Source organism: Scyliorhinus torazame, chromosome 17, assembly GCF_047496885.1.
Source record: "Scyliorhinus torazame isolate Kashiwa2021f chromosome 17, sScyTor2.1, whole genome shotgun sequence".
Lineage (NCBI taxonomy): Eukaryota > Metazoa > Chordata > Chondrichthyes > Carcharhiniformes > Scyliorhinidae > Scyliorhinus > Scyliorhinus torazame.
Genome location: NC_092723.1, coordinates 102517614 through 102530110, shown reverse-complemented (window position 1 = coordinate 102530110; position 12497 = coordinate 102517614). Strand labels below are relative to the sequence as shown.

Genomic DNA, 12497 nt, shown 5'->3' with positions numbered 1-12497 from the left:
AAACCCCTGCAATCTCATTTTCTGGATCAGTCTTTTATGCGGCACCTTGTCAAACTCGTTCTGTAAGTCTAGATGTACCACATCCACAGATTCCCCATTATCCACCTTGCTGGTTATGTCCTCAAAGAACTCGGAACAAGTTTGTCAAACATGACTTAGCCTTCATAAAACCATGCTGACGATGGTGAATGGAGTTTCGTCTTTCCAAACATTCAGTCATTTCCTCCTTAATGATTGATTACAGCAACTTCCCCACCAGAGGTCAAGCTAACCAGTCTAGTTTCCTACTTTTTGCCTCTCTCCCTTTTTGAATAGGGGCGTCACAGCGTGTTTCCAATCCACTGGGACCCTTCCAGAATCCAGGAAATTCTGAAATATCATAACCAATGCATCCACTATCTCTGCTGCCACTTCCCTTAATACCCTAGGATACAGGCCATCAGGTCCCAGAGACTTATCTGCCTTTAATCTCATCAGTTTATTCAACACTGTCTCCCTAGTGATGTTTATTGCACCTAATTGAATGAAGCAGTTTGAGAAGCTTCAGTGACACAAAATTCCATAAATTCAGGTACAAATGTAAAAATATTAATAATTTCAATAGTTGGGAAACAGCAGGGTATTTTTCTGCAGGTGAGACTAAAACAACATGGTTTCATGCCTCCCCTACCCAGCATACTCCTGGCAACATTTAAGTGATTGAAAAGAAGTTAGACGAGCTTAATGCTAGACTTGCCTCAGAGGGAAGTAAGAGACTGCTGTGTGCTCCGTTTCACACAGACATGGCTTACTCCTGCTTCACTGAACTGTGCGCAAAACAATCTGATGGCTTCTCAATACACTAGATGGACTGCATGGCTTCATCGGACAAAGCAAAGGTGGAGGGGTTTGCCTCCTCAACACCTTCTGGTGCTCGATCGTGGCGACCCTGGTGAACTACTGCTCCCTGGACCTGGAATACCTGACTGTGAAGTGCCACCTATACTACCTTCCACGGGAGTTCACTTCTGCCATCATCATGGCGATCTACATCCCACCTTAGGCGGAAGTGAAGAAGGCTTGATTGTACACCGCTATAAATAACAATGAGACAGAATACCCAGAGGCTTTGTTCATCATGTCCGGGGACTTCAACCAGGCCAACCTCAAGAGTGTACTCCTAAAATTCCACCAATACATCTCCTATTCCTGGAGAATCCGGTTAAGTAGGTCACGCAATGCTGGTCCGAGGCCACCAAAGAACTCTTGAGCGACTGCTTGGAGTCAGTGGACTGGTCCATGTTCAAGAACTCCGTGACCAACCTAAATGGGTGTGCCACCACAGTCTCAGACTTCATCAGTAAGTGTGTAAAAGATTGCGTGCCAAAGAAGGTAGTGCGTGCGTTCCCCAACCGGAAACCATGGTTTAACTGGGAGTCCAGGTCTGAGGCGTTCAAGGCGGGTGACTCTGACCAATACAAGGAATCTAGGTATGACTTCTGCAAAGCCATCGGGGACGCCAAGAGACAATACCAGGCTAAACTTGAGTCACAGACTAACGGCACAGACTCTTGTCAGTGTGGCAAGATTCTAACAATACAATCTGCTACAAAGCAAAGCCGAGTAGAATCAGCGGCAACAGCACACCCCTCCCCAATGAACACAGTGCATTCTATGCTCATTTCAAGCAGGAAATCATCAAACCATTGTCAACTGCCCCAGCAGCCTCGGACACACCCATACCTACGGTCTCAGCCTCCGAAGTCAGATCGGCCCGCTTGAATGTGAACCCTCAGCCAGCAACGGGTCCTGACTGAGTCCCTGGTCGTGCATTCAGATCCTCCGCGGACCAACGGCCGGGTATGTTCACGGACATCTTCAACAACCTCTCCCACGTTCTGAGGTTCCCATGTGCTTCAAGAAGACCACCATCATACCGGTGCCAAAGAAGAACCAGGCAACGTGCCTCAACGACCACCATCTGGTGACTTTGACATTGATCATTATGAAGTGCTTCAAGAGATTGGTCATGAGACACATCAGCTGCAGATTTCCAGAATGTAATCCACTGCAATTTGCATACCGTCACAACTGATCCACAGCAGATGCTATCTCCCTGGCCCTACACTCATCCCTGGAGCATCTCAACAGCAAGGTCTCCAATATCGGACTCCTATTCAGTGACTACAGCTTCACCTTCAACACCATATTCCCAGCCAAGCTCATATCAAAACTCCAAAACCTAGGACATGGCTCCTCCCTCTGCAACTGGATCCTCGACTTCCTGACCATAGACCACAATCATTCAGGATAAACAACAACATCACCTCCACAATAATTCTCAATACTGGGGATCTGCAAGGCAGCATACTTAGCCCCCTATTATACTCCTTATACACACATGACTGTGGCAAAATTTGGTTCCAACTTCATCTACAGGTTTGATGACACAACCGTAGTAGGTCGGATCTCAAACAACGATGAGTCAAGAGTACAGAGGGGAGATCGAGAACCTAGTGGTGAGGTATAACAACAACAATCTCTCCCTCAACGGCAGCAAAACTATGGAACTGGTCATTGACTTCAGGAAGCGAAGTATCATACACACCCCTGTCTACGTCAATGGTGCCGAGGTGGTGATGGTTGACAGCTTCAAATTCCTAGGCGTGCACATCACCCACAATCTATCCTGGCCCACAGGATGCACAGCCCAGTGCATCACGCAAACCCCCCCCCATCCATCCATTGACTCTACACCTTTTGCTGGAAAGCAGGAAAGACCCTTCCCATCCTGGTTTTTCTCTCTTCCAACCTTTTCCATCGGGCAGGAGATACAAAAGTCTGAGAACACACACTAATAGATTCAAAAACAGCTTCTTCCCCACTATTAATGACAGTTTCTTCCCCACTCCTGAATGACCCTCTTATGGACTGAACTGATCTCTCCACGCATCTTCTCTACTGAGTAGCACTACACTCGGTATGCTTCACCCGATGTCTCTGTCTGTCCCTTGTGTATTTATCATATATCCTGTGTTCTTCATGTATGGAATGATCTGTCTGGACTGTACGCGGAACAATACTTTTCATTGTACCTCAGTGACAAATCCAATCGCGTACCAGTTCATGGAATAGAAGTAATTTCTATAATTCTCTTCAGTTGAAAGTTCATCTTGAAAGAGAAGTTTTAATGAATTTGTTAAATTATTGCTATCTATGCGTTTTACTCCAACAGCAGGCAGTAAGCAATTCTAACATCATTATGGATGTAATTGCTTGGAAAGAATGTTATTGCTGATAAATGTTTTCTTTGTTTCAGGGACACTTCAGGTCAAGGGAGGTTCTGCACGATCTTTAGGTCCTATTCCAGGGGTGCGCAGGTATGCAAAACTTGGACTTTTAATAATAGTATAGAAATATCTAGACTACTTTTGCTTCAGAAAATCTGCTACCATTTGAAATCAATTGCAAAGTTTAGTGCATAAACTAATGTTACAAAGCAGCCTTTCAATGCATTAACAATGTGATTGTATTTTTCGTGGCTATTTAAAAAGAAAAATCCACACTTCATTGCCACATGGGATCTGCGAGGTCAGCATATCTGACTACTAGTGAACTGCATCATGAAGTAGAATGTCTGGATTAAATGTCTGATTTCCATAAACTGCTAGTTTAATTTTAGTGACCTGATGAGTAAAAAGGTGTGCTTTCTCGGTATTGGGAAGGGTATAGTGAGCCTTCTGGTCTGCTGTAGAGCACATTCTTTTTAATTGAGCAACATCAGAAGTGGATGTGAGGAAAAACATTTATATATTTTGGGATGTCTTGTTGAAGTTGTACAAGACATTGGTAAAACCATACATGGAATACTGTGTTCAGTTCTGGTCACCCTATTATAGGAAGGATATTGTTAAACTAGAAAGAGTGCAGAAGAGATTTGCGAGGATGCTACCAGGTCTAAGTTATATGGAGAGGCTGGATAGGCTGGGACTTTTTTCCCTGGAGAGTAGAAGGCTTAGGGGTGAGCATAAAGAGGTCTATAAAATAATGAGGACCATAGATAAGGTAGATAGTCAACATTTTTTCCCAAAGGTAGAGGAGTCTAGAACTAGAGGGCATAGGTTGAAGGGAGAGATACAAAAGAGACCAGAGGGGAAATTCTTTCACACAGCGGGTGACGAGCAACTGGAACGAGCTGCCAGAGGCGGTGGTAGTGGTGGGTACAATTTTTTCCTTTTAAAAAATCAGTTAGACAATTACATGGGCCGGGTGGGTATAGAGGGATATGGGCCAAATGTGGGCAGGGTGGGTATAGAGGGATATGGGCCAAATGTGGGCAAGTGGGACTAGCTTAGTGATAGAAACTGGGCGGCATGGACAAGCTGGGCCTGTTTCTATGCTGTAAACATCTATGACTCTATGAAATTGTCAAATTAAGCACTAAACTAGAAATGTTATATATTTTAGTAAATACAACACTGGTGTAGTCAGGATGTACCTTACTCGGGTTGCATCTGGTCTATTATCTAGGAAGCTATACTGTACTTCTAATATTAAATGTCATCTGAGTGTGCTTGATGTCAGTACTGCATGCCCAAAATAGGAAAGTGTCCCATTCCCCAGCTCTACCATCGCCCCACTTAATGAAGGTCACTGAAAGGGGCAACACGGGTGGAGAAGGTAATCAAGAAGGCATACGGCATGCTTGCCTTCATTGGCCGGGGCATTGAGTATAAAAATTGGCAAGTCATGTTGCAGCTGTATAGAACCTTAGTTAGGCCACACTTGGAGTATAGTGTTCAATTCTGGTCGTCACACTACCAGAAGGATGTAGAGGCTTTAGAGAGGGTGCAGAAGAGATTTACCAGGATGTTGCCTGGTATAGAGGGCATTAGCTATGAGGAGAGGTTGAATAAACTCTGTTGTTCTCACTGGAACGATGGTGGTTGAGGGGCGACCTGATAGCGGGCTACAAAATTATGAGGGGCATAGACAGAGTGGATAGTCAAGAGACTTTTTCCCAGGGTAGAGGGGTCCATTACTAGTGGGCAAAGGTTTACATTGCGAGGGGCAAGGGTAGTGGGTGCCTGGAACTCGCTGCCGGAGGAGGTGGTGGAAGCAGGGATGATAGTGATATTTAAGGGGCATCTCGACAAATACATGAATAGGATGGGAATAGAGGGATACGGACCCCGGAAGATTTTAGTTTAGATGGGCAGCATGATCGGTGCAGGCTTTGAGGGTCGAAGGGCCTGTTCCTGTGCTGTACTCATCTTTGTTCTTTGAAGACAAAAAATCATTTCAGTTGTTGAAACTGGGACAGTAGCACAGATTTTGCAGTAGTTATGACTAGGCAACTGTCATTATTCTGCTGAAACTGACAGCAACTTTTAAATTTCTGCATTTCTCTGTGCATGTGCTGACTCTATGCTTCTCTGGGGCATGCCAACTCTAAGTGAGAATCAATTGAATTGATATAACTTGCACTTTTATTCTGTTAGTCTCTGTTATAAATCCTTAAGAAAGTTGCACCTCGTTGAATGAGGTTTAATTGGGTTTTAACAGCGTGCTAACTGCATAATTACTGCTAAGCGCTCACTGACCCTGAAAAACGAATTTTATATTTGAAATGTAAAAATTATTTTTATAACAACCCACATCTTTTTTAAAAAGCTGAAGAATGTTTTTCTTTTTCTTGCCCTTCAGCTCCTATTTTGCTATCCTGCTATTTGAAAATGTAAATTAAAAGTGAAGTATTTTTTAAAAAACGCTATTTTATTCCAAGCATATTCAACATAATAACACAACATTAACATCCAACAGAATATACAGTTTGTACATTTTTTACACATTTACTCTTCTCTTTCCTCTCCCTCCCCACTCCCCGTATCCGGCGACAAGCAGCTCCTCAAATATAGCCACAACGGCCTCCACCTTACCTCAAAGCCCCCTTTGACCCCTTGAGGCAAATTTGATTTTCTCCAACCCCTCAGAAACGCATTGAAGTCTCCCAACCATGCTGCAAACTCTGGCGGCGTGGCCAACCTCTAATTCAAAAGTATCCATCGCCTGGCAATCAGGGAGGCGAAGGCCACAACATTGGCCTCCTTCCCCTCTGGCACCTCCGATACCCCAAAGATCACCATCATAGGGTCCAGCTTCATCTCAACCCCATCAATCCTCTTGGTCCCCAAAGATTACCTCCCAAAAGCTCTCCAACTCATCACACTCCCAGAACATATGGGCATGGTTTGCCACGCCCCTCCCACACCTCTTGCACTCATCCACTACCTCCGGAAAAAAACCACTTAGCCGGACCCCAAATCATGTAAACCCTGTGCACCACCTTAAATTGTGTAAGACTCATCCTTTCTCAAAAGGAGGTTGAGTTCACTTGGCACATTATTTCGCACCAAAGACCCCATCTTATCTCCTTTCGCAACTCCTCCCACTTCTGCTTGATTCTTTTAGCCTAAGGCCGTGCCCTGCTCCCTGCAAAGGTCCGCACCTGACAATATCTAAATTCTCCCAACCACCCATATATACCCCCAATCCTACCATATCTCTCCCCATCCTTATCAGGGAACAACTTCTCCAAAAGCATATACTCCCGACACATAAGGGAACAAAGGAAGCTCCTTGCGCACAAAGTCCTGCATCTGCCAATATGTCATCCTTGGAAGCTTAACCCCTCCCACAGGTCCTCTATGAAACATTTCCCTGACCGCTCTAACCCCTCCTCTCTCCATCTCCTATACATCCCATCCACGCCCCGCCCCCCCCATGTAAACGTACGATTCCCCACACAGTGGAGTCATTAACAACATGTTATCCAGTTTAAAGTGCCTCAGCTGGTTCCAAATTTTTATCGGTGACTCCTCGTGTACTTCCTTGGTGCGAACGGCAGCAGGGCCCCCTCACCACCGTCTCCCATTCTCCACATTTGCTGCCCAATAGTAATGCAATAAATTCACGAATGCCAGTCTTTGCAGCAAGAGCCCTGTTCGCCCTCAGCACCTTCCCTGCCCCCACAAATTCTGAGAAATTACGCATCTACATTCCGAAAAAGGGCCTTGGGGAGGAAAATCAGGAGGGACTGAAACACAAACCAGAATCTTGGCTATATGTTCATCTTCACCGCCTGCACTCTCCCTGCCAATGTCGGGTGCAGTGCATCCCACTTTTAATAGTACCCTGTTATGGGCCAGGGTTCAGAGAACCCCAAAGTGTATCATGGAGTTCACCTGACCCACAACTTTTGATAGATTGTGGTATGGGGAGCACACGGCCCACTCTACAGGTGTGGTACAGTAGAAATGGAAAAGTAGTTTTTAAAGCAAAACAATGTTTATTCTATGAACTCAAGTTAACCTTTTTAAAACATACAGTGAACATCTTAGCAACCATCAATTCAAATACAACCCCCAAAGAATACGACACTTAGTAATTCTTACTTTCCTTTTAACATCCATAAGACTTAAAAACACCTTTTAATATAAAGACATCAGGCTTAACTTCCCTACTGAGAACAGTTACCACGTTGAAAATCCCAAATGGCACTCAAGCTTGCAGAGATTCACACACATCCTGCTGTGATTTCAGCTTCTCGAAAACTAAAATGAAACCAAAGCCACCCTGCAGCAAAAAAGCCTCATTCGCCAACCTGGTCAGCATCCTCGCGACATAACCTGTTGCACTCATTCCCTTCACCCATTCCGGTGGGCCCACGATCCTCAGATTTTGACGCCTTGACCTGATTTCCTGGTCCTCCACCTATATTTACAGCGTCTTACAAATGTCCCCAAGATAGCCATCTCTGCTTTCAGTGTCACAATCTGGTCACTCTGGTCAGACACCACCTTCTCCATCTCCTGGATTATCGCGTCCTGCAACTCCAGGATTTTCACCTGTTCCAAAGTCCTGGGAAGTGGTGCCACAGCCCCCTTAATCGCCTTTGACAAGTACTCTGCATTTCCTAATGCTGCTGTCAAAATTTGTCCTTAATGAAGCTTTTCAACTGCTCCATTGGCAGCTTTCCAGTCGACAATGACCCTTCCCCTCCGCTATTTTTGCATTTGATGCTGCGTCACGAGTCTCCTCCAATTCCTTAGCTAGGGTCTCACTGTCGCTGCCGGTTTTGGTAACCTGCAGACATGCCCATTTGGGGGAGAACTAATCCCCCTTCCCCCTCCACACTCCACACAACCTTTCTGCCAAGGTTCAGGTAAAAGGGGCCAAAACCAACACCTTGGTATGACCACTCACTCCATGGCTGCCACTATAAGTCAAAAGTGAAGGATATTAAGCACATTTAACTTAGTTTGCTGTGCAGGAAGTACTTTGATGTGCTTGGATACTTATCTACCATCTGACACCACTGCTGCACACCAAGTGATTCCCTCTTGGCACCAGATTTAAAGTTTTGTCAGCAATGCCATAGAGATCAGTAGATCTCTTCCAGGTTGGTGGTGAACCTGTGATATGGGAATAACTGTTTAAAAACATTGCTTTTGCTAATGGGGCATATTGAGTAGTTTGATATCTTGGTAAGTGGCAGTATGTAATGTGGTTGCACTACCAAGTTAATAAAAGTTATGAATCTATTTTAGGTTTAATAAGAATACAATTCCCTCTCTTCAGTGTAAGGAAAGAAAAATATTCAATCTCTTGTGAATTTATAAAGTTGTTATTTGTATGAAGAGAGACATATTGCCAAAGTTTTTATCTTGCACTCATCAGGACAAACACAAGAATGCCAAATTTCAAACACTCACAACAATTTATGCTGCAGGGGAAAAGGGGTACTGATTGGTTGGCAAGTCAACTTTGGCTGAGGGCCTTTGGCCGGTAGGGGTGAGCTTTCGGTATCTGGACGTACAAGTGGCGCAGACCTGGGCGCAGCTGCACAGGTGGAACTTGATGAATTTGGTTGCGAGAATGAAAAAGAAGTGTGAACTGATTATAGATATCTGGGACCTTGCCATTTACTGACGCACTTCCAAAATAACAGAATTCTAAAATAAAAGGTGGTGATAGAAATTGAAGCCTGTAATTTAATCATGTGGTTCTTTTATTCATGTATATGCAATGCTCTTGCAGCTTTGTGTCATTGGAGCCCCTTAATTTAAATTGTCACTGTTTTTGAAAAACTAATTATGCGGAAAGAACAGTGTGTGTGACAGATAAATGTAAGTATTTATTCAAAGTTGCAGCTTGTATAGAATTGCGCAGTTTTGATTTTGCTGTCTTGGGAAGCTGCTGTAGTAGCTGCCTTCTGTTTTCCTTGACTCCCATTGCTGATGTAAATTCAGGAGGTTTAGTCTACAACTTCGATTCAATTAATGTTGTGACTAAACCTCTTAGTTAAATACATCTCACTGCTCTTTTTTTAAAGATGTAAGTTAATGGAACTGTTGTTGAAAATATATTTTTGTTTCTCAGGGTATACTCTTAGTTTATGACATCACTAATAGGTGGTCATTTGATGGGATTGATCGCTGGATCAAGGAAATTGATGAGGTGAGGTGCTTTTTTTTTTTGTCTATATGTAACACCCTAGACCACTGTTGGAACTGCCACGTAAGCTAATTTGTACCTGTTTTTGTGTGCCTTGTTTAATTTGATTTGATTTTTTTCAGAAGCAAAATACTGCAGGTGCTGGAATTCTGAAGGGTGGGATTTTCAAATCCTGCTGATTATATAGGTGGTTTATGTGACGTCCGTCCCACCATTGGGGAATCCGCCATGGAGGGTGAGCTCACCTTTGGCAGGACCAGAAGACCCTGCCAGTGACGAGAGCTGTGGAATTCTGCCCAAAATAAAGCAAAAAAACCCCACAAAAAACTGCTGAAAATACTCAACAGTGCTGGCAACATCTGTGGAGAGAAAAACCAGAGTTAACATTTCACCGTGGCACAGTGGTTAGCACTGCTGCCTCACAACTCCAGGGTCCTTGGTTCAATTCCGGCCTCGGGTGACTGTCTGTATAGGGTTTGTTCTTTCTCCCCGTGTCTGCGTTGGTTTTCTCCGGGTGCTCCGGTTTCCTCCCACAGTCCAGAGATGTGCAGATTAGGTGGATTGATCATGCTAAATTGCCCCTTCATGTCCAATGGGTTGGGTGGGATTACTGGGTATGGGGATGGGGTGGTGACATGAGCTTAAGTAGAGTGCTCTTTTCAAGGGCCGGTGCAGACTCGATGGGCCGAATGACCTCCTGCACTGTAAATTCTATGATTCAGGTTAATGACCTTTCATCAGAATCTGTTCCAGAGGGCTGATGGCAACCACATCTTTTGAAATGAAAATCAACTGTTGCAAATAATAACCAATTATAAATTTGATTTATCATAGAATGGCTACAGTGCAGGAGGAGGCCATTAGACCCGGTGTGTCTGTGCCAGCTCTCTGAAAGAATAACTCCACCAGCTCCTCTCTGCCACCATTTCCCTGTAGCCCTGCAAATGTTTTCCCTTCGGTGCATATGCAATTCTCATTTGAAAGCCACGATAGAATCTGTCTCCAATCACCCTTTCAGTGCATTTCAGATCCTAACCACTTATTGAGTAAAGGAATATTTCCCTCATACTGCTGTTGGTTCTTTTGCCAATCACCTTAAATTAGTGTCTTCTGGCTTTTGACTCTTCTGCCAATGGGAACTGTTTCTCTCTACCTACTCTGCTAGTTTATGCCAAGTAGTATATTTGTGGTTAGATATGCGTGCATGGAGAGAATGGGCAATTTTCTTATCCTCTACGCTCCCTACTGGGCCTAGTGACCATGAGAATGAGTGTGCACCTGTGTTGAACTGTCTATCTTTGTGGTCTTTAACTTTGAAGACTTTCTGATCTTCATCAGAAGTTAGAAAGCTTCAATAGCATCCAAACATCCTAAGGAGCAATATAAGTGAAAAAGAACTAGATCAAATGTGTCCTGCCCCCCTAGGACACCAACGGTTAGTGAAGACCTTGGAATAGGCTTTAGCTTTGTCCAACTGGGTGTACTTGTGGTAAACCACTCTTAAGCATTGCAACAGAAAAAAGGTGCCAACGAACAAAACATACCATCCACCTCATACGTGGCTATGAAGGTACATGTATACTGTAGGCCTGGGCCCAGCTGGTGACAGGCCTACACCCCTTTTTTCTGACCTCTTGGACACCTATTTTTCCTGGGGCAGAGATGTCAGGAAATGGAGGAGCACACTGGAAAAAGGATACATTTAAAAAGACTAAATAAAGATGACGTGCTTTTTTTAGAATTATGAAAGGGAATATGATAATTACATCTCTTTGGCAAAATAAATTTTGTTCCTCTTCTGTTTCTATATTTTATTCTAGTGCTTGGGTTGACTGCTATAGCATCAAAAACAGGAAATATTTCTTCCTGTTCAACAATTGTAATAAAATCATAGACACCAAAAAAAAGTTAGCGAAAAACAGTCAAATCTTTCACTTTCATGCGCATTCGCGCACAAACGATATGGGTGAAATGTTATGATCTGCTTGTGAATGTCAGTCTCCCCGTATCCGTACTTCTGCACAATCTCGGCTTACCTATTTTTGGCCTTCTGCTCCTCAACTAGCCTCTGGCCATTATTCACACCCTCCCTAACATTTTGCTTTATCAACAGTTATCATGCCGAGAAAATCATTAATAGTCAACCCAAATGAATGAAATTTTTTTAATAGTTTAATGCTGGCATCCAGGTGCAGCTCCAACTTCTCTCGTTTCATCTTTCCCTCCCCTACTGACACCCAGGGTCTCTCCAATGCTGACAGGCTCTGAGGCTTTCTTGCTGCTTCTAAACACGTGCATCCCACTCCCATCCCTCAGGGCAGGGTGGCTTGGGGTTAAAGCTCGGTATGTGGCCGAGGCAGCTAATGGCATGGGTTCCAGCCATGTAACGGAGAGGAAGGACACAGGATGAAGCTGAAGGGTCATAGTTCTGAGGGCCGTTGAAAAGCTGGAACAGTTTGTGGGCTGGTAAAAGGTAAAGGTAAATAATCTTTATTGTCACAAGTAGGCTTACATTAACACTGCAATGAAGTTACTGTGAAAAGCCCCTAGTCACCACATTCCAGCGCCTGTTCGGGTACACAGAGGGAGAATTCAGAATTCTCAGCTGGTACGGGAATTGAAACCACGCTGCTGGCCTTGTTCTGCATTACAAACCAGCTGTCTAGCCCACTGAGCTAAACCAGGGTGTGCTGTGGAGCTTTGGGAACTAGAACTTAATGTAGGCTTGCTAAGACCAGGTGATAGGAGAGCTAGACGGGATAGGATGTGGCAACAAAAGTTTGGATGAGTTAAAGTATAGGCTTGTACAGGATGGATGGGGCAAACTAGGAAGACTAACGGAGCTTGCAGATGACATGGACATGGATAATTGTTTAAGTGCCTGCTGGGTTAGATTCGGTGCAGAGGCAGGCTTTGGTGGAAGCGCAAGGGGCCATCCTTAATGCGACGGGTATTAGTTTGCCTAGTTCAGCCTGATTGTGTCAGTGAAGGTGATGCATTAA

General features: G+C 44.2%; 1 protein-coding gene across 1 annotated transcript in view; it reads left to right on the top strand.

The window, feature by feature from the left end:
* LOC140394028 (ras-related protein Rab-40C) overlaps positions 1–12497 on the top strand; it is a 134126-nt gene that overhangs the window by 100519 nt on the left and 21110 nt on the right. The window contains exons 3-4 of the mRNA XM_072480812.1: positions 3299–3359; positions 9421–9498. Of these exons, the coding sequence (XP_072336913.1) occupies positions 3299–3359; positions 9421–9498 (139 nt within the window). The remainder of the gene's footprint in view (positions 1–3298; positions 3360–9420; positions 9499–12497) is intronic.